This window comes from Quercus suber, unplaced genomic scaffold (assembly GCF_002906115.3).
Source record: "Quercus suber isolate HL8 unplaced genomic scaffold, Cork oak 2.0 scaffold_283, whole genome shotgun sequence".
Lineage (NCBI taxonomy): Eukaryota > Viridiplantae > Streptophyta > Magnoliopsida > Fagales > Fagaceae > Quercus > Quercus suber.
The window spans coordinates 484,464-512,330 of NW_027069739.1; the positions used below are offsets into that span (position 1 = coordinate 484,464).

Here is a 27,867-nt window from a genome sequence, read left to right on the forward strand (position 1 = left end):
TTGGCACGAGGTGGCATCTAGAATATCATGGATCGCGGTGGCATATATATTTTACTTCATGGTAGAAGTACAAGTAAGTTATCCTTCAAATAAAATCTTGGTTTACTAGGAATATTATTAGAGCTTATATATAGGTTTATAATTAAGAATGAAACTTATCTCCAATAACCAGTTCAACTAAACACGCTAGAATACAAACAAGTATCTAAAATTGAACACGTGTATACATCTTAACATGTTCAATAGAATTGGCCACTGAACACATATCCAACCTTATAATTAAAAGGACCTCCTGTACGCACTCCTTTCACACAAGGGACAATTAGCTAGCACTCAAGTACACCCTAGTGTCAACTGTCACGTGGGAATTCATCCAATGTTTCTGTAGATTACTTCAAATATTTCATTGAATGTCACTAAGTCAAATGCCAACAACACAAGGTGCGTTTTTATTTACCTAATGTTTTACTTTATTGTCCACTTGAGCCATACATATAATAATAGTGAAGCTTAAGACTTAATATAGTTTAACAACTCAAATGCAAGAGTTAAACTTAAAGCAGCAAGTTGCTTATCGAAACGAAATCTTACTTGACTTGGAACAAAGTACCTTATCCAATGCGTAAAATTCCTTTGCTAAATGCTTGGTTCAAATTGAAACAATGGGTAAGATTCTTCCCCCTTCTCCTCTTGTCCTGAGATACCTTTTTCCTCTTTCTCTTTAGTCTTTTCTACTTGGAATCTTTGGTTATCTTATATATATATATATAATCAACTTAAGAGAGATACTAGTCCACAATATTTTTACAACAAATTACTGGTGATTAGTTGTTATTGGTTCAAATTTGAACCTAACACTAAAATTACTTTTTTACCCTCACAATAACAACCATTAACAACCTGCCACTTAAGATTTATTGTAAAAATATTGTAAAAATGTTGTGGACATATTATTTCTCCTCAACTTAAACGTTTCCAACGATATTACTCATTCTAATATCTCATCTTTTAGATCACTCAATGTGGCCCTACGTATTTTCTTCTAGATAACCAAATAAAAAGCAAGTCCATTGCAAAGTAATATTAGCTTCTTTCACACACATGTCGAGAAAGCAATTATATAGCTCGTAATCTTGTTAGACATGCTAAATATGTTACAGATTTTTTGTATGGATAAAAGATGTTTTTCCACATCTTAATATCGTAACCCTAACCGATTTAACTATTCTTTAATGCCTTCTTCTCGAAAAACATAAACCTAAACTTCTAGGTGTGCGTTAGATGTGGATTAAAATTATAAATTATTTTACTATTCAATTTAGTTTTCTATTATTTATGAGCCTCTTTATACTTTTTGGCACTATTTATGAAATCCACTGTACTATTTTAACTAATTTTTACTTTTATCAATAATACTTTCAGTAATAAGTTTTTAGTTTCAATAAAATAAGCGGTATGAAAAAAAACATTAAGTAATCAAATGAAAATACTTGTGACAGTTGTTATGGCAATTCTGACAAATTTGGAGTAGGTGGGTTTATTGTTACGTGACTATCTACGTAGACGGACGGCAAGTTTCGCCTACAATTAGGTCATACTACCAGCTTTATGATATAACTTTTGGACTGTTTGCATGAGCAGATATCTACCCTAGCACATCATCTTGATTAAAAACACATAAAACTTGAATTTGAGATTAAGTTAGCCTTTTTAATTAAATTTCTTTTTAGTTCTTACTTACATGCTTTTCTTTCCAAGATATTATACTCTCAAAATACAATTAACATGATACTTTAGTTTCATATCAATAAAAACAAACCATTTAATACCAAAAAAAAAAAAAAGACACAAATTCAAAAACTCTTGTGAAAAAGTTAAATGCGTATTAGGTGGTCTATTTTTAATGATGTGGAGTATCATGTCTTTGGTGCCCTTCTCTTATTAATAATTGTAGGCTCCCATTAATTAAAGGCATGTTGGATTGAAGTCATGTTATGTCTATTAGGAACCTAACAAGTATGCTGATAGTATGACGCTCTTATGGTGTAACCTATTAACTTTTTAATAAATTAAAATTTATTATAAGTTTCCTTAGTTAATAAAAAAAATGTCATAAGTTGGTGTTTGTAATTATTTGTAGGATGCTAAGAGTTTTGTAATTTAACAAATTGGCACCATATAGTGTTTTCAACAGAAACATCTATAGTTCAAATCTTCCTCTCCAAATTATTATTATTATTTTTTGAATGACATGTGATTAGCTTATGTTGTTAATGGTTAATGAGTATATTCATTATATATATAAGAAATATTAACATTATAGTTATTTCCTTTAAAATTTGGCATGAATGAAGGTTATTGCATAATTTGTAAATTGAGGATCCCACCTTTATTCATTGCTGTTGTTCTCTTCTCCCAATCCCTCTCCCTCCTTCTAGCCTAATTTCAAGGAGATCTCTCTTCTTCCTTTGGCGTTTTCAGAATTTTATTCTAAAACGTAAAATCAACCTCAATAATAATAATTTTAAATAACTTGTTAAATAATAATAAACAACCACGCTTTCACACAAGGTCCAAATAATTTTACTTAAAACAAAAATTAGTCTCAATAAAAAATTCTATCCTCTCTCTCTCTCTCTCTCTCTCTCTCTCTCTCTCTCATAAATAATATAATTAATAAAAAGAACTAAGCCATAACATAATTTAAATAAAAATTAACCTTATAATACTATTTAAAGAATTCTAAATAGTTTATCAAAATACCCAAAAGCATTATAGCTTGATTAGGTTTTTTTTTTTTTTTTTTTTGAGAAACAAAAATGGGGGCCTTTGTGGTTATATTACACCCCCGGGCAGGGCGCCAGGGGCCTCGACAAAATACCCAAAAGCATTATAGCTTGATTAGGTTTTTTTTTTTTTTTTTTTTGAGAAACAAAAATGGGGGCCTTTGTGGTTATATTACACCCCCGGGCAGGGCGCCAGGGGCCTCGGGAGGGATATCCCAATCTCGGGGGCCATCCTGTACCACCTGTGTAGAAAGTTACCCCACCAAGAATGCCCACCAACAGACTCTTGTAGAAAGCAGGAATCGAACCTAAGTGTGGTGCACGAAGCAAACGATCCTTACCTACTCAACCAAGCCCCCGTTAGCTTATAGCTTAATTAGTTGACACTTCGGAATAAAGTTTAACTTCAAACAAAGTGGATAGAATTCTCTCTACCCATTACGTGATGATATAAATAACCATTTATATATAGAATAGTTTTTACTATTTCACACACATTATTGCACATAAACACTTTTTTGCACTAAACCCATAACTTGAAGCCACGAGTTCAATGCAAAATAAAATAAACCCTTGCATGTATTTTTAACAAATTAAGTCAAAAGTATACATATAAATATCTTATTGCAGCTAAGTACAAATATACTAGTAAATATATAATGGACGGTTGAAACTCTAAAAAAAAAAAAAAGTAAATATGTAATGGACGGTTTCACCTTGCTCATCAACCCACATCAATTGAATAGTTTCTTGACCCAACAAGGTTATGTCAATGTTATGTCAGGTTACAAGTTTACATGAACATTTAATCTAATCCCATCTCGTGACTACCCCTAATTATGTTTCGTATACCCATTACATGAAATCCCATTGTCTCTAAAATTCACTTTAAAACAAAACTAAACTCAAAATATTTCACAAAATTTCCTCTCTCTTTTTAACACCTGTCTAATTAAAACAAAAAAAACAAAAACAAAAACAAAAATAAGAAAAATAGCCCAAGCCCATCTATAAATAGACCCCATCCACACTTCATTGCTTCTCCCCCCTCCCCTTCTTCCCTCTCCTAATTTCCAGGAACTCTCTCTGTCTCTCTCTCTCTCCCCAAAGTCTCAAACTCTCATTTCTCAACCCAATCTTTCAACCCCAAAAACCCAAAAAAAAAAAAAAAAGAACTCGTCATTCTGAAACACATGGAAGAAACACAAGTGAGATTTGTAATCCCAGCCTCAGAGGCCGAATCCATGGCCCAAAAAGCCAACCTCCCTTCCGTCCTCCACCTCCTCCCTTCCCTAGTCCCCTCCGCCCAGCGCCTCGCCCGCACACCCATCTCCAACTTCCACGTCGGCGCCGTCGGCATCGGCGGCGTCTCCGGCCGCGTCTTCCTCGGCGTAAACGTCGAGTTCCTCAACCTCCCTCTCAACTACTCCATCCACGCCGAGCAATTCCTCCTCACAAACCTCTCCCTCAATGCCGAGCCTTCCCTCTCCCACTTCGCCGTCTCCGCCGCCCCCTGCGGCCACTGCCGCCAGTTCTACCAGGAACTCCGCAACGCCTCCTCCCTCAACGTCCTCGTCGCCGACACGGATCTCCCCACCGCCACCGCATTCACTCCCTTATCCCACTTCCTCCCCCACCGCTTCGGCCCCGAAAACCTCCTCTCCAAACACCTCCCTTTCCTCCTCGAGCCTCACCACAATGGGTTATCGTTCCTAACAAATTCTCAACCCAACGGCCTCACAGCCACCGCCAACAATTTCGACAGTTTACGTTACGCCGCCTTAGACGCCGCCAACAAGTCGCACGCGCCTTACAGCGGGTGCCCCTCCGGCGTGGCGCTGATCGACACTGACGGCAACATACACAAAGGGTCGTACGCGGAATCCGCCGCGTACAACCCCAGCATCGGCCCCGCCCAGGCCGCCCTCGTCGCGTATATCGCCAACGGCGGCGGCCACGGCTACGAAAAGATTGTGGCTGCCGTGTTGGTCGAGACGGAAAGCGCCATAGTGAAGCAAGAACACGCGGCGAGGTTGCTGTTTCAGACCATATCGCCTAAGTGTGAGTTTAAGGTTTCTCTTTGTGTTGGTGGTACTAAGAGGCCCTCATCAATATGAAGTATGTGTCGTTATAAAAATTTATATTAATAGTAACACTGGTTTTTCTTGTGCATTAAATGAATGGATTCCAGTAGTTTATTCTGTTGTTGCATAGTGAGAGAGAGATAGTCAGCTCAAGCTTAGGCAAAAGCAAAAGCAGAAACAGTTATATATGTTAACTGAATATTATTGTCATGCAAATATTGCGTTGGAAAATTACTGAAGTCTGTATTCGAACTTGGAATCTGTTGCAAATATTATTGCTGCTACTTTCATTTTCTTGTGATTGTTGTTAAATCAAATGTAGTAGCTATTATGGAAGTATGAAAAACTATTGGAGGAATTGGGCTACTAGCATGAAGCATTGCTCCGGGAGCACCTTAAGTTTTTTCCATTAACATGACTTTTTTTTGTAAAAATGTCTTATAGTGCACGTCGACACGATTTCAATTATAATTATATTTGAAATCGTGTTTTAATGTAACACGATTTCAACTGACATCATGTAATTATTCTATACGCATCGGTGTGTAATAGACAGTCTCCACATGTAGCGATAAGGGAGAATCAAACCCTAACACTGGTGTCATTCAAATAACAACATTCCCCCCATTAAGTGATGGTCCGCGCCCCAATTGCAAATTTTGATTGGTGGGTGGTGGAGTTCCATTGGGTGGAGTTCCAATAATCCAACATCTTTGACATACTTCCATAACTCCCAATATGCTGACAAAAAGGTAACGTTTAATAATTGTTGGCCACTTTGTATTTGTCTATTTTTATTTTTTACTCTTTTATTTTTTTTCGGTTTGTTTTGGATATTTAGTCTATGAGCAATAATGCATTTGAGATTAAAAAAAAAAAAAAAAAAAGAGACGGGTTAAGTTGGCTTTATGTGGTGGTTTGGATCATGTCAAAGTTAAGTGGTACTTATGTTATGAATAGGTACAAGAAATAGATTGGCATTTAGTTGTTTAATCTCAATTAAGACTCCTTTAATCATTCATTTCAATTTGTGGTTGGAAGTCCATTAAATAAATTGTGGGATTGACCATATGATTACTATTTAAGCATTACTCCACAGCGGTACAATCAGAGCTTGATATATGTACAGGTGTTAGATTCTTAAAATTGGTTGGTTCTACTTGCATTACAATTAATGTGCCTTACAGGAAGGTAATTAGAGTCTCAAAGAGGAGAGAATATCTTATGAGACTACCGTCTCACCATATATAAGACCCACACATGATATGATAGAAAAATCTCATAAAACCAATTCATAAGATATTTTTTTCCTCAAAAATGATGCACTAAAACATTATCGACTAAAAAGGCAGGGCTAACTAGCACTAGCCAAAACAACTAAGAATATTCACCAACCACTATGTATCCGCATCAGCCCCAATCCTCATCTCCAAAGTCTAGCTCAGCAACACTTGACCAAGTCAGATGCCAATTGCAGAGAATTTATCGGATACTAAACTATTCTAGCCCACCCAAAAATAAAAACAAAACAAAGTTATTATTCACTGTGTGAGCATCTAAGTCTCCCTTTTACATTCGGTAGTCCCATGCCACATTTCAGCATCAAACCCTTTTTAAAGAAGCTCACAATTTTATTTTACAGTTTGAGCACTCTCCCAACCCTTCGGGAAATTGTCAGAAATTACAAGCTCAGAGTCTATGTTAGCATTCATGAGAACTGTTATGATATGTCCTATTGCATGACAATAGTAAAACACTAAAACCATATATGGTTAGACACGGGGAAAAACTCACATACTCATTATAACAATGTTTTGAGCTCTCACAAAAGAGGTGGATTCACATGTGAGTTCTACCAGGGGACCCACCCTCTTTGTAAGAGTCTAAAGCACCGCTCTAGAAGTATGTAAGAATTATCTATTATCTTGTGTCCCATTCAATGTACTAAAGCAATAGATAAAAGCTTTACTCAGCTAGATAATAACAAAATCATATAATAGCCTAATGCAGGGAGAAAATGTGTCAATTATTTTCTTACCATATGTACCATTTTCAGCAATATTTGGCCAAACTCTTTGTCACATAATAAGAAAGACCAAAATTTCCCCAAATTTTTCCAAATTCTAGCATGGCTAATTGACTATTGACAGCTCACCATGCTCGAAAGGAGTGGTTGGAAGCCTTCTTATAGACCATGTTAGGAGCCTAGCTGTGATAGCTGATTTATCAAGCATATGACATTGACACTGCTAGTCATTGTCAAAAAATTTGAGATTTGAGTTTTCCTAGGATAGTTTTCTATTTTATTTTTTTGCAGAGGATGGATAACTCTCTAGAAAGTCCATAAATGCCAATCTGGCCAACACATGTACAACCAATTGAATCCAAAATCTCTTTCCAGTAAAAGAGAAATAACATTAGATTACAAAATCATTAATGTTTCTTGGGATAAACATGCAAAGATTTGCAACTTTTGCAGCATATCTGCATATATCATGCTGAAGTTACTTGGACTTATAAACTGATTGACAACTGGCAAAATCAACGACTAATCTTGCTTTGTCACATAATAAGAAAGACCAGAAATATTTACCATAATGTCTCAACTAATCTTGCTATGGATTAAGACATCAGCTTTAAAAAAATAGTAGTAAGGATGTGGAACAGCTCATGTTTTGGATGGAATGAGTCAAAATAATGACAGTCAACTTTGTCTCTCTAATTTGACTCTTGGTGTTGGAAAAATTCATTAAGAAAAAATGTTTCCTAGGATTTTTATTTGTGCGAACTACTAAAGTCTAAAAAGAACTCATTGTCACAAACTCTAATCAACAAAGTGACAAACAACAAAAGTTACACCACAGTTGTGTCCTGAACATGCATTTCCTGTGCAAGGAAAGATAGCTTTGGCAAGTATAGTCTGGAGAGACCCAAAAATAAAACTTGGTTTAGTTACTACTTCATCTTTTTCTGGATGAGTGAGTGAAGCTGTACTCAACCCCAAAAAATGAAAAAGTTAGTATATAATCAAATTTTATAAGCAAGGATTTAAAGGAATAGTTTACATAAAAAATTTCAAGAATGTAAAAAAGGAATCCCTTATGATTCTTAGCACATAATATTCAAGAAAGAAGACTTTCCAACCCCAAATGAAAAGTAGTGAAGAAAGAAGAATAACAATAACAATAATACATACATTCCACATAAAGGAGATAGACTCAACATGCTAGTCGTTGGCATATTGTAGATGGTGTTGTCTTTGCTTAACCTTTGAAGATATCATTCTCTGGTCTTCGAATTTTGGCGGAGAAAATGCATTCTCATATACAAACTGCGTTACTTTATCAAATGATATCATTATCATGGAGGAAGGAGCAGTGAGAAAGAATGCATTTTTCCTCTGCCAAAATCCAAAGAGAGAAGAGCCCAGAAATCTTCTTATGCTTTATGAGCTATCTCTGAGGCATGATATATATATATATATATATAGGTGACAAATTAGCCAAAACCAGTTCATCTTTCTCCTGTCAGGAATGTTGTTCTGGTCTATGTTGTATGGGCCCCAATTCAACAAGGATGACCTATTGTTTTACTTGGTCCTTGTGACTGACTTCAGTTTTGAACATTGAACAATTAGAATTCAAAGCATGCTTTTCTTGGTTCCCACGGGGGGTGTGGAACTAAATGGAAAAACGAAAAAGGCATTGCCCTCCCTTTATTTCTCTTTGGATTATTATAGTAGCTTTTGTGGTGTGAAAATGTTTTGATTTTTCTCTTGCTCTTTGATTTGGAAGTAGTCTCATTTTTTTCTAGGTTCAAATACTTGGTCAATGTCAATTACCTTTGATTTTATTCCATTGAAACAGAGTCTAGAAGAGAGAGAAAGAGAGGTCAAGGGATCTAATTAATTTTCAGTTGATTTTCCATGATATCATTGTAACTTATTTGGCACGTCTAAGATGGGGAAGCCTTGCAATGGAAAAGCTAAGGGCTTGAATGGAAGAATTTTATTTTGAATAAAAGAAAAAGGTAGAGATGGTGAGAAATAAAGTGAGTGTAAAAACAAACAAAAAAACAAGCTAAATGAAACCCACCCGCCGCCGCCACCCCCCCCCCCCCCACCAAAAAAAATTTGGGGGAAATTATATGTTACACAACAAATTAATCAATCATCAAAAACCCAAGGAAAAAACATAAGGGGTGAAAAAAAAGGCTAATACATTTCTCACCTCTTGTGATTCTATATTGAAACAACAACATCCTCAACATGATGAAGACAAACCCTTATGACAAACTAAAAGAAGAGGAGGCAGGATTTTTTAGAGGCATTTTCATATCTCCATTACCACCTGATACAATCCCTTCTTCTCCATCCACAAGGACCAGATTATCTGTCTCCTTCAATGCTCCATGAACCATTACAACCACAAGTCCAATAGTAAGTGCTACTATGATATTTTTCTTGGCATTTGTAAGGAAAAGGCTAAGGACAGTGATTGGCAACAAGGCCAGCATCACCATTCTATCATCTACATCATACCCCATGACAACCAATGGTTCGTCGCGTAGAAAGTATAAGAACAACCATGCAACCATCATGACAATGAAGACAATCATTGAGACAGGGTGCCAAAGCAAGCTGAGGAAGAGAATGAACAATATGATAATGGCGTAGTTCATGCGGAAGACTGCGACATTTATCTTGATTCTTTGGATTAATTGAGAGACGCTGGTGGGAAAGCCGAGATCTTGAAGTTTGATCATCTCCTTCCATGGCCTTGGCATACCAAGACCTGAATTGATCCGTTCTTTTGCAAGTGAAACAAACTGTAAATTTGATGATGATGATGATGGTGTTGCCGCTGGGATTGTTCCATACGTTGTCATTTTCCAGAGATTTGCATGCAGAGAGAGAGAGCGGCAATGCTAGAGGCCAGTGGATTTAGGAACGTGTACCATGAACATGAAGTTCTAATTTTGATTGGTGTTGTAAACAAATGGTACGTTCTATTTTGGGTAAACTCTATGGCTAATTCTATACCAGAAAATATTATATGTTTGTTAGATTTGGATGTGATGATTCATCAAGTCGTTGACCAAGTTAAAGATCTTAATTACGGTATATGGGGGATTAAGGACCATGTTAGTGAGCGCAATGAATCACCTTTCTGCCATGACATAAGAACGAGCTAATTACCATAAAGTTTTTACGCCATATCAGAGAACAGATTGTAGTAAGACCATCATATTGATAAATTTCCTTCAAAAATTCAAATGCACAAAATTTAATTGTGTAAAACACTTGGCTTAGGGACATAGGCCAGGGAAAGTGAAAAAACTAAGGTTTAAGTCTTTTTTTTTAAAGGATAAACGACAGACGGTTGAGTCTATTTTTAAATTAATGTGTTTTGTAGTACATTTCTGAGTCCCAACTCACGTTTTTTTGTCCAGTGGACCATTTACATGTTTGACATGAGATTCTTTTTGAGGTTTATACCAAGTTTTGCGACCTCCACTACTGATATATATATATATATATATGTGTGTGTGTGTGTTAGATAGGTTTTGAAGCCTATAACATCCACTTCACTTAATGATGATTTTCTTCACTGTAAGGCTACTGCAGATAAATGATGTTTTGAAGTATCAATAAAAGGAAAAGTTGTTATCATCAATAGTAAAAGAGTATGTATTGAATACACAGATCTACAATGCACTNTAAACACATGGCTTAGGGACATAGGTGGGGGAAAGTGAAAAAACTAAGGTTTAAGTCTTTTTTTTTAAAGGATAAACGACAGACGGTTGAGTCTATTTTTAAATTAATGTGTTTTGTAGTACATTTCTGAGTCCCAACTCACGTTTTTTTGTCCAGTGGACCATTTACATGTTTGACATGAGATTCTTTTTGAGGTTTATACCAAGTTTTGCGACCTCCACTACTGATATATATATATATATATATGTGTGTGTGTGTGTTAGATAGGTTTTGAAGCCTATAACATCCACTTCACTTAATGATGATTTTCTTCACTGTAAGGCTACTGCAGATAAATGATGTTTTGAAGTATCAATAAAAGGAAAAGTTGTTATCATCAATAGTAAAAGAGTATGTATTGAATACACAGATCTACAATGCCACTATTTGACATAGAAGACTTCAACAATGCACTGGTTCTACCTCTAACTTGGAAAGCAAAATGTACAAGACCAGATAAGATATGCTTGATAACCCCACCCATTGGGAACAAACTCATTCATCTAAGAAAAGAAATATTCTTCATATGTTCATATGTTTGTAACATTGAGGTAGAGTTGCTTTAGAAAATTCAGCTTCTGGAATACATGAAAGTGACAAAGTAAGAAGTCTGATAACAATATTGTAGCTTGAAAGAAACAGAGAGCCTTGAACAAAATTACAAAAAGAGGGGGAAACAAATAGAGAACAACCTTTCACTGCTAGGATCATCACAAGAAAAAAAAAGTTGCAAGTGTCCATTATGATCAAGCACATTGATACGCATAATTTTCGTCATTTGACATGGTAAAAAATGCACCAGTTTGCAGCTCAGATGCAAGAATAGGTAAGAAATGCACTTAAAATGTCCACACCTGTTTATATATCAGGAACCATTGCGGGAGAGTTTGATTCATATCATGATTCATAAAAGCTTTCTAATAAAGAAAGCATCAAATGCAATTATACAAAAGTGAATAACCCAAAGAAAACCATAATCAACATTGAAGAAGAAAAGACAATCAAATGAGGTTTCAGATTTTTTTTCAATCATAATATATTGATGATCATATTCAAGGAAACACAAAGTATCTCTATATAAATTACAAAACACCTATATCAGTTAAAAAGGAAGTTAAATGGTAGAAATTCAACGCAATTGTTTCTCGGTAAGAAGCATCATCAAATCAAGGTTTTCCTTCAATTTTTTTTTTCTCAAGCAACAGCAAATTCTTATTCCCTAAATATTACCAAGCCTTAACATTCGTAAAATCATTGAAAGGAACAAAAAGCAAAATGGCAGAAACTCTAACACTGTACTCCAACTGGATTGTGGCTTTCATGGATTGGGTGTAAGGGCCTCCCCCCTTATTATTCTCCAAGGTCCATAATAGAACTTTGGCTGCATTAGAGGGACAGCTTCCCCAGGGTGATCTTCCCAATACTTCTCCTGCACAATACAACAAGGCACAGTTCTTAGATCCTAGAAAATTTGATCCCAATTATTAACGGCAACAGTAGAAATTTCTATCATTCTTAAAATGACAAACGTTAAACTTCATATTAATTGGAAACAAAAATAACCAAACTCATAATTCTATTCCAACTGACACTATAAAGAAATCTAGTCAATGCCATCCAGACCTCAAGTGTATCAAAAAATGGCATGCCATGAAACTCAACATGATACAAGCAATTGAGTGCTAACTCGAGATGAAAGAAGGAGAGAGAAAGAGGGGGGGGGAGCATGCCTTAACAAAGTTAATTGCCATTCCACTAGGCAGTGTAAGTTCCACATAATGCAAATAAGGATTTTCATTTTCTCTCTTATCTTTGTTGCACAAGATGATGATGACACATAGAACAAGAACCAACAACTCAAAGAAAAAGAAGGGTAAGTCCGAGGATCTTGATCATCTTATTCATCCTTTCCCTGTTTTTCTTGGTTCCTTCCCCATTGTCAGGGAATATCAACTTCCACGTGATCAGCTTTGTGAAAAAGTATTATGAGACACAAATAGGAGCAATGATAACTTACTGATAGTACCTAAGACATAACTATAAGCATAGTTTACTCCCGAATCTAGAAACAAATCTATCCCTCAAATCTCCACATCTAGCACAAAGGTATCATTTATATGACAAATTGAACAACAAAATCAAATAAAGAACAGTGGGGAAGAAGAAGAAGAAACCTGGAAAAGTGTTCTGAATAGTAAATAGTTACCTTGTGGAGTTGTTCTGTGATGGCAGAACCAATGACCCCAGTGTAGAAGGCAGCAATATAGATTGTGACTAAAGGTTTAAAGGACTTGGGTCGCCTGTACGGATCGACCATGTCCCAAAGTATCGTTCTTTCCCACTTCGTGTACACATAGTCTGCGTATTTCCTCCATAGATAGCTTGCCATTAGCACTATAATCTTAAGAAGGTTAGGGTCTTTTCCTTTTGTTCCCCTAAGGTTTTCACCAAAAAAAAAAAAAGAGAGAGAGAGAGAGAGAAAAATTAGGAAACTTAAATTCTTTTAATACAGAATTTTCACACTGACCACCACCCTCTTCACTGAGGGGTGAGGACCAAGCACCTACAACCATCCCTAACTGTCCTAGGTAAAGACCCATACAACCCAAACTCATTCATTGTTTGATTACTCAAAGACCATCACTATTCTATTATAATGACCACAAACCCGCACTACACATAGGTAAGTTTCAACTCAGTACATTAGTTTTTGACAATTAATATTTGTAAATTTTGCTTTTGAAGTTTTAGTTATCTTCTAGAGGGGTCAGTGGAAATTGCCTTTATTAAAACAAAAACAAAATCTTCTAAACTGACCATTTGATAATTTTACATTCATGTTTCTCACATGACACTTCATCAAGAACTTGTTCAACACTGAAAACAACCAAGCTATGATGGGCAAAATATAATGATGAATTAATTATGTCAAAAGAAACAAGAAAAGAGAAAGGCCACCAGATAATATATCAAAAGTTTCTTTGAATGCAGTTTCCATACATCTCCAAGAACACATGTAATTTTTATTTTTATTTTTTTGGTGTGTGTGTGTGTGGGGTTGGGGGGGGGGGGGGGGGGGGGGGGTGTGTGGGGGGCGCGGGTAATATTTATACAATAACTAGCAAAATAGAACTCCAGTCAATATATGTCATTCTCCATTAGCATGCTTTAAGTATTTAAGATTTTCAAACCAAAAAAAAAAAAAAAAAGTCTTCAAGATTTGTCCAATTCTAAAGATGTCACATTCTTCGTAGAATGTCCTCCCTGCCAAATTGACATCCCTGATGTGACCTATCAGCAGGCACATTTGAAAACTTTTTCATTAAGATAGGAACTACTGGAAAAATCATAAGATTAGTATTCACTTCTTCTAGAGTATCAAGAACATATCCTTAAGGTTGACCATCCAATCAAAATATTTACATTGACTGGTAAGTTGACTATTGTACTACAAAACATTCATATAGCTATTGATTTTATCTAGATATACCCCAAAATTCTAATTTAGAATAGTGAAGCTGTCTAGTGTTTTTTTTTTTTTTTTTTGGATCTTAATCTATCAACAAAAGCATATGGACTTTTCACCTGAAAGAACTCTTATTGCATTTTAGTTTATCTTTTGAAATTCTTTTTTCCCCCTTGATCTCTCTTGCCCTCAATCGATGAACTCAAATGCACTTAATGATAGATTAAGCATGCTATAGAAAAGACTAACAAACTGAAAACAGACGACGGATGCAAAAAATTTTGAAGGGGAACAAAAGAATCAAATATGTAAAAATGACTTGATAGATTAAACAATAACAAACTGATTCATGGATTTACCCTCAATAAAAATACTAAATTACAAAGAGATTGCGAAACTAAAAATGTACGATTAAGCCTCCCAAAAGTTTCTAATCAAAATCATTTAAGTTTAAACCTAGGCCATCAACATTCATCATTCAGAAAAGTTGCTGTTAATTATCTTGCCAGAGGAAAGAATCAAATTCACATTCATAAACCATTTACAGTACTTTGCCGCTTGGCCGAAAATATCTTCAAAGGAGCCATTAGCTAATGCTTCAGGGGAGCTAAGGTTGTTCCACAAAAGAAACAATAACTTCACAGAAATATTGCTATTCGTATTGAGAGGCTACAAAGAAATTTTCTTTGGGGTGGGATAGACGAGTCTCCTAAATTCCGACTAGTAAATTAGGCCCAGGTTTGTTCTCCATTGCAGTATGGTGGTTTGGGTATTAAAAATTTGAGAACCTTCAATCAAGCTTTGTTGGGGAAATGGTTGTGGAGATATGGAAGAGAGACAACCCATCTCTGGAGGCGGGTTATTGAGGCTAAATATGGGAATGATTGGGGAGGTTGGTGTACAAAAGAAGTCTCTAATCCTTATGGTGTTAGTCTTTGGAGAACCATAAGACAAGGCTGGCCAGCCTTTTCAAAATCCATTCAATTCGAGGTTGGTGTTGGTGACAGAATTAAATTTTGGCATCATGTGTGGTATGGGAGCTGCACCCTCCAAGAGGCTTTTCCGGAACTCTATAATGTTAGTTGTAATAAGGAGTCTTCTATTGCAGATGTTATGTCCTTTCCTAACCAAAGGCTTCACTGGGATCTTCTTTTTTCTAGAGCTCCCCAAGATTGGGAAACAGAGCATTTTTACACTTTTCTTGATCTTATCAATTCAATGTCCCTTAATGGTGAAGGTCAAGACAAACTTTGCTGGAAACCAACTGGGAATAAGAATTTTAAAGTGAGTGAGTACTATCTCTCTCTTTCCTCTACTCTAGACATTTCTTTCCCTTGGAAGCCTGTGTGGCGGTCAAAGGTCCCTACTAAGGTTGCCTTCTTCTCTTGGACTGCCTCCTTAGGTAAGATTTTGACTACTGAAAATTTATGGTATAAGGGTGTTGCCGTTGTAGATTGGTGCTATATGTGTAAAAAGAGTGGGGAATCGGTGAATCATCTTCTTCTTCATTGTCCTATTGCTTATGAACTATGGTCTATGGTGTGGGCTCTATTTGGTCTTCAATGGGTTATGCTACGTGGTGTCTTAGATTTATTTTCAAGTTGGCAAGGTTCATTTGGTGGGTATCGGAGCATTGATTAATGGAGGGCTGTCCCTCATTGTGTCCTATGGTGTATTTGGCGAGAACGGAACTCGAGATGTTTCGAAGGAAAGGAACGGTCTATTCCAGAAATTAAATCTCTTCTTCTTCACACCTTTTTTTTTGATAAATCTTCTTCTTCACACCTTGCTAGAGTGGAGTTCTTCCTTTAATCTCTTCTCTTGTTCTAATTTTTTAGAAATGCTGGATCTTTGTAATTTTTGTGTTTGATGTACTGTTTTCCACGTACACCCCCAGTGTACTTGGACTTTTGATTAATACAATTCCGTTATTTATCAAAAAAAAAAAACAATAACTTCACTACTTGATTGAACTAAAAAAATGCTAGCATAAAGAAGCTGAAGAAATAAGGTAAAAAGGCTTCATACAACTGATATATAATATGTTTCAAAAAATTTCTTTTAAACACAATTGCTGCTAGCAATTACATAAATACTATGCTATATTATGTTTCATTATTTCCAAATAAAATTCATTTTAGTTAGTTTCATGTGAAAGATTTGATATTAAACAGATAACCCCATCAAAGTCTGTATCGTCTATCTTATGCTTATTTAAGACTCAACTGATTGCAAACTTTTATTTTTAGAGTTAGCTTAGTATTAGACCTTTGGAAATCCATCCATCTTTCACATTTCATTTCAAAATCAAGTTCTCTTATAAAATATAGTTTTGAAGAGAAGATAAGCATGGTTTGTTGATGAAAATGTCCTTGAATAAAATGAACCATTAACCACTATCTGCTATTATATTCAAAGTAGCCATTCATAACGGAAATTACACAAATGGGGGAGAGCATTCATGTGCAAAAATATAAATTTAAAGAAAAGATAAGAACTGTTTCCTGGTTAATCTTTCCATGAGTTTCCTGAACCATTAACCACTATACGCTATTATATTCAAAGAAGCCTTTAACCTAGATCATTGAAGTACAAATATTTGTAGTATTCTTAACATAATTATAAAGCCATTGCAAGTCAATGTGACAACAATAATTCATATATAAAAACTCCCACTCAACTATAAAGGAACTGTTATGACCCGAGATAATGTGCTAGATAAATTGTTATTTGCATTAGAAGTATTTAAATTTATGCTTGGTGATAGATCTTTATCTAGATAAGGTAGTAGTAGATTAGTATTGTTATTTTCTTGTATTTAAATTGGTCCCTAGGTTTTAGGATTTGTTGATAAGGTTATCTCATCCTTGACTATTTATGTACGTTAAATGCATTAATGAGAATTAAGCAGAAAATTAACCAAAAATGTCTATTTCCTCTCTCAAGTTCAGGAGATTGGTCATCTCGAATTGACTAACTATCTTTTGCATTCAGTCAATTATCTTGGTTCACAACAGGAACAATGAAAACCCACAACCATGTCATGAAAAACACATGAAAGACCCACAAGCAAAATGGAAATTTCAGGACCTAGAATACTGATTAAAATCCAGAGAAGCGTGACCATCAAATATGCTTAGGTAAAGAAAATTGAGCTTTTTTTAAGTAATCTATCAACAAAAGGGAAAAACTATATAAAGATAATATATAATCCCAAATACCATGAAAAAGAAAAAAGCCATACTTATCAGTCAAATATTTTGTTTCCTGCTCCAAGGAATCCTAAGAAAGAAGTTAGAGATTAGTATATATTGAGATGGGATTAAAGGATAATTAGCCTAAAATGATGTAACGATCAACTGAAACAGTAACAACACATTCACAAAATAATACATACATATGGGAGGCAAACCAATTCTTTAGACGTAAATAAATTGTATGGTTAAAACAGAATTATGAAATAAAAATTTTCCTTCAAATCGGGGAAGTTGCTAAGAGAGGTGAACTCAACCATCATTACCCTGGTTCCCAAAGTTCCAAATCCATCTAGCATGGGATAAGTCATGTCTACATCCTGTTGTAACATCATCTATATATGTATAACTAAGATACTAGCTAACAGATTACGCAGAAGCCAGACTGCATTCCTCCCAGGCACGAACATTGCACAAAACATCCTTTTAGCTCAGGAACTAGTGAAATCCTACACAGGGATAAGGTGCCTGCTAGATGCACCATTAAGGTTGACCTCATGAAAGGATATGAATCAATTCATTGGGATTTCACCTTACACTGCTTGACTGATATTGGAGCCCCTGTCAGATTTGTAAACTAGGTGGAGTGCATAGAAACACCTTCTTTCTCTATTGCTGTTAATAGCAGTTGAAGAGAGAGCGCGGGGGGGGGGGGTTGAGTTTTCTACCAAGTTCTCACCCTTGGAACTTGGTAAAAATGGTTTCAGGTTCTGGAGAAATTATAAGATCCACATAGTGGACAAATGAGGTGGTTTACCATTCCACTAAAAATCTGCCACCTGTTTAAAATTGTTAATTAGAAATTTTTTTTAAATAGAAATTAATTATTAACTCTGCAATTTTAAACAAGTGAAAGTTTTTTAGTAGAATGGTGCACAAGTGATGTTATCCACCAGAGGACTTTATAATTTCTCCAGGTTCTTGGCAATTCAGTTGTCATTTTTTTTTTTTTTTTATATATAATTAATAAGTGATTACCAAGTAAACAGACTATTTCATCCACGCTATAATAAAATACTAAGTAGCCTTAAAGAATCATGCACAAAACAAAAAGTGAGTCTTTAAAGTCTACAAGAGAATTGTTACTAATGATACCCCAAGCTCGAGACTAATCATACGTAGCTCCAATCATCAAGGATTCCAACTGAGGCATGGGAATTCTTTGCATCTTCAAAAGCGCAACCATTTCATTTCCTCCATAATGTCCACATAAGACAATGTCCAGTAGCAGTCATCTTTAACCCCCTTCTTTTCAGCCCAAAGGCAAAATGCTGCATAACCCATTGCTGATCCAAATACCACACAGGAAACATTCCCTGGTAAATTTCAGCTGATTACTAAATATAGTTGTGATTAAGTTTTGATTAAATTGAGTAAACTTTTTACACTAGTAAAGGTTTTTTTTTTTTTTTTAAACATAAACAATTTGAAGATATCAACATTGTTGCTAACATTTCATTCAAGATGGTAATTCGAGATCAAGCATGGAAAACTAGTTAATGAAAAACAATCACTTAATAAATCCAGAATCTGAATACCATTTTCACCAAGTTTTGAGGTACATACATAATGGCAAGATCATGATAGCAAAGAATGCAGTAGGATACCACTTTCTGNGGGGGGGGGGGGGGGGGGGGGGGGAAGAGGGTGGGGTGGGGGGTGGTGGTGGAGGGGGCAAAATTAAAAAAAGGGTGATTCCTCATCTCCATAACTATTTGTCTTAGGTATGAAATTTCTTTCTAAATTCTCCAAGAAAGGGCACAAAACTCAGGAAACTTCATAATCCCACCCAATGTGCTTTGAACCCCAGTTTACACACATAGGCTTTGATGAAGATCTAATGGTATTCTCAGCTTGATCAGGATCACTAATGAAGCTTTGGAGGAGTTCAAGTGCCTATCAGGTTTATGTGTAACTCTACTAAGAGTGTGTTTTATTTCTGGGGTGCAGCCACATACTTTGTAGAACCGGATTTTAGAATTGATTTGACTTCAAGGAAGGGCATATTCTAGTAAGACCTCAAGATTGCAAACCCCTGCTAGATAAGATCAAGGGCAGAATATCATCCTGGACATGCTTAGCCCGTCAAGGGTGAATGCTCCTGCTTGTCAACAAGCCGAGCTTTGTTGAGTATTGAACGTTCAAGCTTGGCTTGAGTTTGAACCAAGCCTACAAAAACTTCTTTGAGATTGAGCTCATCAGATAGTCTAAATCGGCTTGTGTTGACTTGATTCATTAGTCAAGTCGAGCTTGAGCTCAATATCAAGCTTTTGAGCTTGAGATCCAATACAAGTACTTATCAAGCCCATTTGGTTTAGACACGTGGTCCCAACTCCCAATCAATTAAAGGCGACCTATTGTTCACGAACTTGTTCATGAACCTTTTGTTTTTTGCTTGGACTCAGCTTGTTTATTAAACAAACCTAAAATTAAGGCTAAGTTTGGTTCGTTTATTAACAAACAAATATGAACTATCATTTTATCGAGCCAAACCGAGCCAAACCGAGTTGTTTATGAACAGCTTAGTTCATTTACAGTCCTAGTGCTTTACCGGCAACTAGCTAGAGATGAATCCAAATGCTTTTTTTAGAAAGGATCCCTAATGAAGGGAGAGTCCAAATAATCCAAACTCAGGAAATGTTAACACTGAAGAGCGAACAAGTGATTGGTGAAAGAAGGAAACATGTGAAATCCAGAATTCAAAACAAGTGCAGACCCATTTCCCCTTTTTTTCTTTCTTCTTTTAGAGTGTCTGTAAATGTACTCAATTGAATCGTTTGTGTTTCTTCTGCTCTTTAGTATTTGTGGCACTTGCTGTACTTGTGTTGCTGCTTTGTTCTCCAGCTTGTTTCAATCAAAGTTTAAGTTTTTCTTAGATTAAAAAGTAAAAACAAACACACACACACACAAATTAATTAAATGGGTAAAACGGAATTATGAATTAAAAAAAAATAATTGCAAAAACTAGTTGAAAATCCCTTCTCATCGCTGAAGAACCAAACCACAACCATGCAAACCCAAAACCCCAAAACTATTTCACCCACAACCACAAACCAATCAAATTTTACGTATAATAGAGAGAGAGAGAGAGAGAGGCGGGAATTAATTGAAATTCTTACCTCTGAATCGGTTTGGTAAGTTGTCATTTTTTTTTTTTTTTTATATATAATTAATAAGTGATTACCAAGTAAACAGACTATTTCATCCACGCTATAATAAAATACTAAGTAGCCTTAAAGAATCATGCACAAAACAAAAAGTGAGTCTTTAAAGTCTACAAGAGAATTGTTACTAATGATACCCCAAGCTCGAGACTAATCATACGTAGCTCCAATCATCAAGGATTCCAACTGAGGCATGGGAATTCTTTGCATCTTCAAAAGCGCAACCATTTCATTTCCTCCATAATGTCCACATAAGACAATGTCCAGTAGCAGTCATCTTTAACCCCCTTCTTTTCAGCCCAAAGGCAAAATGCTGCATAACCCATTGCTGATCCAAATACCACACAGGAAACATTCCCTGGTAAATTTCAGCTGATTACTAAATATAGTTGTGATTAAGTTTTGATTAAATTGAGTAAACTTTTTACACTAGTAAAGGTTTTTTTTTTTTTTTTAAACATAAACAATTTGAAGATATCAACATTGTTGCTAACATTTCATTCAAGATGGTAATTCGAGATCAAGCATGGAAAACTAGTTAATGAAAAACAATCACTTAATAAATCCAGAATCTGAATACCATTTTCACCAAGTTTTGAGGTACATACATAATGGCAAGATCATGATAGCAAAGAATGCAGTAGGATACCACTTTCTGCGTAGTATTCTAGACAAAATATACAGAATATGAATAGATAAGTCACCAATGAGGTTCGTGCATCATATACAGGGATGGGCATTAAAACCGAAAGGCCTGAATTGAGGAAGCTCTATGCTGATGTAGATCCTGATGGTTTGTCGTTTGGAGCAAGGGAGGCTTCTAGTTTGAGATCTCCAACTCCCTTCGGTGGGCCAATGCTGCAGCGAGCTGTGCTGTGTGTTTGAATAGCATCCTTTATCTTCTGAAACTGCAAATGATTTAGAGATTAGACGTATTTACTAATGAAAGACGTAAGTACTGATTCAAGAGTTTTCAAAATTGAATAGTCACAGATAACTGATCATCTGCATTACTTTCATACTATACAATCCTAAAGATACTGAATGTGAAAGGCAAGATTTGTCCAGATAGTCATGCACCCAATCTCATATATATATATATATATATATTGATAGATAAGATAAAATTTCGTTAAAAGAGACTACTGCATGGAAAAGGACATGGAAGTAGATTTGAGAGTTTAATCTAATGATGGGGTTCTAAAATATAAATTTTCCATTTTAGATTGCATCAACCTGCATTTAAAAGATCAAGATAGACAGTGTAAGATGCTTGTACCTCATCTTCTTTCTTTAAAGTGTATGATTTAGTTGCCAAGAAGCAGAGAAATGTCATGTCATTCTTGTAGGTCTCCCAGTAACCGATTAAAGAATTTTTATTTTCTGAATTTGATGCTGGTTCTAATAAAAGCATGCCATAATTAGAGTTAAAAAAACTCACCTTTGCAAGTGAACAAGAAAAGGCCTCCAATTGTCCATCAGCTCCACGATAGAAGTGAAAATAAGGAAGCACCTTAACATTCATACTTTTGCACATCGGCTTATTCTCATCAAAATTGATTTTCAGGAATAAAATTTCAGGGTGTTCTTCAGCTGTTCTGCACAGCTGACAGATTCATTACAACAGAATCAGGACAAAAACATCACAAGTCACCAAAAAGTATTTCTAGAAACAGCATAAGAAATCACTAATTATTTAATTATCCACATCTGTCTCAAGTCCAGTGTGATGGCAAGTGCCTTCCACCAAAAGCAATGGGTTGTGGGTTCAAGTCAGAGAATCAGCCTCTCTAAAAAAATTGGCTACCTAACAATCACCTCTTCCAAACCCCACAAAAGTTAGAGCTTTTATATTCAAGCCTTTCTGTGTTCCAAGGAAAAGAATACCATCTCTCTTCAGTAAAATTCAAGAGGTTTTTATCTAATCAGTAAGGTTGATGTTGACAAGGCTTAAGATCCACTTAAAATATCCTCAGTCCTAACAAAAATATAGGCTGATATGTCTCCACTTGTGTTTCTCAATGGCAGGTGACACATTCAAGCTAGCTGAACCTGTCTGGTCCAATCGTTCAGCTGCTCTTTCTAAGAGATGGCAATGTAAGTAGAAGACACGATATTTTACTCACAACATCCATTGATTAGTAACGCATCATAGTTTTATGTATTCTATTCTCTAGAATTATCTGGAAGTTGTTGGAAACAAGATAACAAGAATGTAACTAGAGCTTATTTTTGTCAACATGGAAGCTTTGATAATAATCTTAGAAAGGAAGAATGGACACATGTAATGAACAAAGCCTACTGACAACAAGAGTTACCTTAGGGAATAATGCCCGGCAAGAAGCACACCAGGTTCCATAGAATTCTACAATAACTAATCTCTCCCCGGCTTGACTTAGTGCACTCAAAAATTCTTGTGTAGAATGAATATCAACCATATTTGGTGCATTCCTTTCCCACCATTTTGGTTGGTCAGTTTCAGTCACAGTTGCCCGAACCTGCAGTGATGTATACAAAACTAGCATTAGATTACAAACCATAGGGAAAAACGTTATTCACATGCTTCAATCATAGCAATACTAACTAAACATAAACTCCAAAATAATATCAGAATTGCAGGTAACAAAAGGTAACCGACTTATACATGTAAATAAGTACGCACAGAGACGTGTCAGCTAGCTTTTGCAAAGCTCTAGCTCACAAGTCCTAATCAGAAGGACCAGAAGTAAGAAAGTCTGCATCTTTTATCTTCCTCAGGAGATGGTTTCAACTTTCAATTGGAATGTTAATTTTGTTCGTCCGGTACAAGACTTGGAATTGGAGTCAGTGGTCACCTTTTTGGATTTGATTTATTCTGGCTTGGTGAGAAGGAATGGAGTGGATCAATTATGCTGGAAACCTTCTGCCAGTGGGGTTTTTTATGTTAAATCTTCTTATAAGGTTTTGTGTTCTACTACCCATTCTTCTTTCCCTTGGAAGCCTTTATGGAGACTGAAGGTGCCAACAAAGGTTAGTTTCCTCATGTGGACAGCAGCTTTGGGGCGTATTTTAGCTACGGATAATTTGCAGAAATGCGGAGTAGTTGCGTTGGATTGGTGTTGCATGTGCAAGAAGGACGGGGAGTTCATTGATCATTTATTGTTAAATTGCCATGTAGCTAGAGAGTTGTGGAATACGATTTTTTCCTTATTTGGGGTTCACTAGGTTATGCATGCCATGTTGTGGATCTCCTAGCAAGCTATAAATGTAGCAGACGTAAGTCCTTGGTGATTTAGATGATTCCTCATTGTATTATGTGGGGGTATTTGGTGGGAGAGGAATCATCATGCCTTTGAAGGATGTGAGAGATCAACTCACGATATGAAGTTGTTTTTTCTCCAAACTTTGCTAGAGTGGACATCTGCTTCGGGTGTTTTTACTTTTAATTCTTTGACAGATTTGTTAGATAGTTATACTTTCTTTTCTTTATAGTTTTTGTTGTTTTTTCTGGTTCCTTAGTACACTGCCTGTGTGCTTTGGTTTTTTGTATTGTTTTCTTTATTCAATGAAGTTATATTACTTATAAATATATAAGTAAGAAAGTCTGCATCTTTGAGCTTGCTTTCAATGCCTTGCATGATATACAAAGCATTTTAGAGATAACATGCGGGCTCAAGAGAATGGTTGTTGTTGGGGTAGAAGAACGTTTGATTGCAATGTTAGAGAGGTGATGATTCTAAGAGCTAAGACAGAAATTAATGTCTATGGTCATAATAAAAAATGCTAAAATGTGAATCTGATGAGGTGAAGACCCACCCCCCACCCCAAAAAAAAATTAATGTCTATGGTCATAATAAAAAATGCTAAAATGTGAATCTGATGAGGTGAAGACCCACCCCCCACCCCAAAAAAAAAAATGTAGAAATTGCTTTTAAGTTTTAAATTGTCATATCAGAACAAATGAGCAGAGAACTCCTAAAAGTTGCTTATCTATTATAAGGTTGAAGCATTTTGAAGGTAATGAAGAAGAAAATCCTAATAGAGCATTTAGTTAATGAACTAAATTGGAGCTCATATCATGTATCCATAAATATAAATTATTATACAACTAAAAAAGTTGATGCAGAAGGAGCAAATATAATAATCGAGCAAAAACTCCAATTATATGATTTTTTTGCAAGCTGCATCTTATTCTCTCCTTGAGTTTATCCAATCTCATATTCCTCCAGGTGAAAGGAGCGACACTCTTTGTTGGTGGCTCAAAGGAGATGGTAAGTTTGACACCCGGTCTTTCTACCATGCGATTCGAGGAACTCAAGATTCTTTGTTTCCTTGGAAGGGTGTTTCAAAACCAAAAGTTCCTAAGCGAGTGGCTTTCTCTTTGTGGACAGCTACTCATGGTCAGATTCTTACTTTGGATAATCTCATGCTTAGGGGTCGCTCTTTGGCAAATCGGTGTTGTATGCATCGTTGTGATGGGGAGTTAATGGACCACCTTCTTTTTCATTGTCCTGTTACACGTACGTTATGGACTTTTATGCTTCAGGCTTTCGGTATTCATTGGGTTATGCCAGGATCAGTGGCAGGATTGTTATTTTGTTGGCATCAATGGCTTGGGAATCATACTTCAAATATTTGGAATTTGATTCCAGGTTACTTGATGTGGATTGCTTGTTTGGAACGAAATGGTCGTTCCTTCAAGGACATTGAGAAGACTTTGGAAGAGTTAAAGGTTTTATGCTAGGGCAGTCTTTTTTAGTGGTTTCGTTGTTGGGATTTTACTGATTGTTCTTCTCTCTCTGAGTTTATGTTTTCTCTTAGATTTTTCCTGATCTACCTCTTTTTTGTTGTTTGTTTTATCCTTTTCTTGTTGTTCATCATCACGAACAACTTGTACTTTTACTTTCTATTTTCATTAATAATATTTCTTTGATTACCTATAAAAAAATAAATAAATCCTGAATTCCAATTCTATGAATACGGTCGCCAACCAGAGGATCGGCAAATTAGCACACACTCATCCAAACCAAAGCAACCATCTTTACCCATGAGCAAGCATAAAACGATAAAAATCTACCTTACAAACAAACAAATTTCAAACTTTTTTTCTTTTTTAATTGGGTCAAATCTAGAATTTCAACTCTAACTACAAACTGAACCCCTAATTGCAACACAATATATCATCATCTGGCAAATTTAACAGATGGGCTTTTTCTCATTTTCACTTTAATGTACATAAAATAAATAAATAGAACACAAATTTTTCCAACAATTACTAGCAATTGCAACACAATATCACAAAAATCCAACAATTTCAGCAAATGGGTCCTCATAAATTCAATCAATTTTCACAAATACACCATAATAATTGTTAAACGAACATAGATACATACGTAAAAATAAAAATAAAATAAAATAAAATAAAATAGAAATTTAAAAAAAGGGCAAGCGCTAACCTTTAAAGAGACCAACTGCTTTCTGGGTGTGAAAGCAAAGCGGGCAAAATCTCCGGCAGAAGAAGAAGAATACAAAAGAGGATAAACCCTCTTATCTGAGTTGGGAATGGGAGGGAGACCCGGTTGGAGACTATTCAAGGAGGAAGCGAAGGATGTGACTAGAGAAGAAGAAGAAGAGAAACGGAGAGAATGAAATGAAAATCGAATAACATCAGCCATTTACACACACACACACAGAGAGACACAGAGAAGATAGAGAAAAGCTTTAGGATTGGAATTAGTACTAGTATAAATTTTTTGTTTGTAATGGATTGAATTACTACATGAGGAGGTCAAAGGCACACTGTGTGAAAACAAACAGCCATGAAATTGAGTCTCTAGGGAAGAAATCTGACGTGAGTGTGTGTGTGTGTGTGTTTGTTAAGCACAGAGACCATACAAAGGAAAAAGCTTTCGACGATAATTATGTTGTTTTACTACTTCTTGTTGGTCTACTCCTAGTCCTGGTGTTGTTCTTTGTAAGCGGTTGGCTTACCCACCAAGTTCCTCTTCTGTTTGGATGACACTTTTTCGGGGATTTTACGGGTTTTCTTTTATAGGCCAGGATCTTCGATTAAGCTAGGTTTTTCTATTTATTTATTTTTTATATATATTTATTTGGTCAACACAAATAGTTAAAAATAATAATAATAATTACAAAGAAGTAGTTTGAACTTATGATGTTCGCCTTTAAAAATTCTAATTGAACCTTAACAAATTTTTCAATTGAATTAATTAGAGCATTCGCATCAGTGGGTTTAAAGTCATGTAAAATCATGTAAACATCAATTTTTACACATTTTTGCTCAAAAATGCACTCCATCAGCTCTTCTAAAATTGTATAAAAATGTGTATTTCTTTACACGAGCTACAGTAACCGTGTAAATATACACGGCTACTGTAGCTCGTGTAAAGAATAATTTATTCATTTCCTTCGCTCGTTTTTTTCTCTCTCTTCTCCGGCTCAACAAACTCAGTATCTCATCTTCCTCTTTTTCCTAAGATGCACACAACCAGACAAATCAACACACAAACACATCCAGACAAATCAAAACACAAACACATCCAGACAAATCAACACACAAAACAGAGATACACTTGCTTTAAAAAAAAAAAAAAAAAAAAAAAAAAAAAAACACAGATACACAAACACGGAGATCGGAGATCGGCGATGCGGATCGGAGCTGTGGCGGATGGGTTTTGTGATTTGGTGGTGGATCGGTGATGCGGCTGTGGAGATCGGTGATGCGGAGCTTCGGTGGTGGAGATTTGGTGGTGGATCGGTGGCGTTTGGTGGTCAGAGCTGTGGCGGATGGGTTTATGGTGGATCGGTGATGCGGGGCTGTGGAGATCGTTGATGCGGAGCTTCGGTGGTGGAGGGTGGTGGATCGGTGGCGTTTGGTGGTCGGAGCTGTGGTGGATGGGTTTATGGTGGATCGGTGATGCGGGGCTGTGGAGATTGTTGATGCGGAGCTTCGGTGGTGGAGGGTGGTGGATCGGTGGCGTTTGGTGGTCGGAGCTGTGGCGGATGGGTTGGAAGAGAAGACTAGAGAGTGGGTTGGAAGAGAAACCAGAGAGTGGGTTTAGAGAGAAAGAGAGTGAGAGCGTGAAAGAGAAACCAGAAAATGAAAGAGAGAGAGAGAGGGTGCGGGTATTAAGGGAGGTAGGTAAAAAAAAATAATAAAAAAATAAAGTGTAATGAATATTTTATTGAAATAACTTGTAAAATAAATGAATTGATGTGGGTGTTTTGTAAAGGTGAATGTGTAAAATAGAAAAAGTAAGTTTTTAGTGTAAAAATGAATGCGTAAAATAAACACACTGATGCGAATGCTCTAAAGATTAGAGACTGCATTGGAAACTTCATAAATTCAGTAACAT

At 35.9% G+C, this 27,867-nt stretch overlaps 4 protein-coding genes across 5 annotated transcripts; 1 reads left to right on the forward strand and 3 right to left on the reverse strand.

Annotated features, from left to right (window-relative positions):
* The first annotated feature begins 3,810 nt into the window (after window positions 1–3,810).
* On the forward strand, window positions 3,811–5,166 carry LOC111997343 (cytidine deaminase 1). The gene has a single exon (XM_024029420.2). The coding sequence runs from the start codon at window positions 3,980–3,982 to the stop codon at window positions 4,901–4,903; it is 924 nt and encodes a 307-aa protein (XP_023885188.1). The 5' UTR covers window positions 3,811–3,979; the 3' UTR covers window positions 4,904–5,166.
* A 3,821-nt stretch (window positions 5,167–8,987) lies between these two features.
* On the reverse strand, window positions 8,988–9,757 carry LOC111997317 (PRA1 family protein F2). Its single transcript, XM_024029392.2, has one exon. The coding sequence runs from the start codon at window positions 9,755–9,757 to the stop codon at window positions 9,155–9,157; it is 603 nt and encodes a 200-aa protein (XP_023885160.1). The 3' UTR covers window positions 8,988–9,154.
* A 1,867-nt stretch (window positions 9,758–11,624) lies between these two features.
* Window positions 11,625–20,480, reverse strand: LOC111997353 (uncharacterized protein At4g29660). 2 transcript variants are annotated; one of them, XM_024029435.2, is made up of 4 exons: window positions 20,468–20,479; window positions 17,339–17,376; window positions 12,835–13,063; window positions 11,625–12,057 (listed from the first exon to the last, which is right to left on the reverse strand). In XM_024029435.2, the coding sequence occupies exons 3-4, from the start codon at window positions 13,015–13,017 to the stop codon at window positions 11,947–11,949; spliced, it is 294 nt and encodes a 97-aa protein (XP_023885203.1). In that variant the 5' UTR covers window positions 13,018–13,063; window positions 17,339–17,376; window positions 20,468–20,479; the 3' UTR covers window positions 11,625–11,946. The 2 variants fall into 2 exon arrangements, with proteins under 2 accessions (XP_023885203.1, XP_023885202.1); XM_024029434.2 differs by lacking the exon at window positions 17,339–17,376 and having other exon boundaries at window positions 20,468–20,480.
* Window positions 20,481–21,050: 570 nt separating this feature from the next.
* LOC111997361 (thioredoxin-like 2, chloroplastic) lies at window positions 21,051–26,521 on the reverse strand. Its single transcript, XM_024029447.2, has 4 exons — window positions 25,948–26,521; window positions 22,831–23,010; window positions 21,954–22,118; window positions 21,051–21,420 (listed from the first exon to the last, which is right to left on the reverse strand). Exons 1-4 carry the CDS (start codon window positions 26,164–26,166, stop codon window positions 21,283–21,285), a joined length of 702 nt encoding a protein of 233 aa, XP_023885215.1. The 5' UTR covers window positions 26,167–26,521; the 3' UTR covers window positions 21,051–21,282.
* Window positions 26,522–27,867: the final 1,346 nt, after the last annotated feature.

Excerpts from the sequence above, each read along its gene's own strand:
- LOC111997343 (XM_024029420.2), top strand. The coding sequence starts at position 3,980 with ATGGAAGAAACACAAGTGAGATTTGTAATCCCAGCCTCAGAGGCCGAA.
- LOC111997317 (XM_024029392.2), bottom strand. The coding sequence starts at position 9,757 with ATGACAACGTATGGAACAATCCCAGCGGCAACACCATCATCATCATCA.
- LOC111997353 (XM_024029434.2), bottom strand. The coding sequence starts at position 13,017 with ATGGCAAGCTATCTATGGAGGAAATACGCAGACTATGTGTACACGAAG. Across the intron at positions 12,058-12,834 it reads TCACAGAACAACTCCACAAG|GAGAAGTATTGGGAAGATCA; the intron begins GTAACTATTTAC and ends TGTATTGTGCAG.
- LOC111997361 (XM_024029447.2), bottom strand. The coding sequence starts at position 26,166 with ATGGCTGATGTTATTCGATTTTCATTTCATTCTCTCCGTTTCTCTTCT. Across the intron at positions 23,011-25,947 it reads AGCAGTTGGTCTCTTTAAAG|GTTCGGGCAACTGTGACTGA; the intron begins GTTAGCGCTTGC and ends ACATCACTGCAG. Across the intron at positions 22,119-22,830 it reads GCCGGGCATTATTCCCTAAG|CTGTGCAGAACAGCTGAAGA; the intron begins GTAACTCTTGTT and ends TGAATCTGTCAG.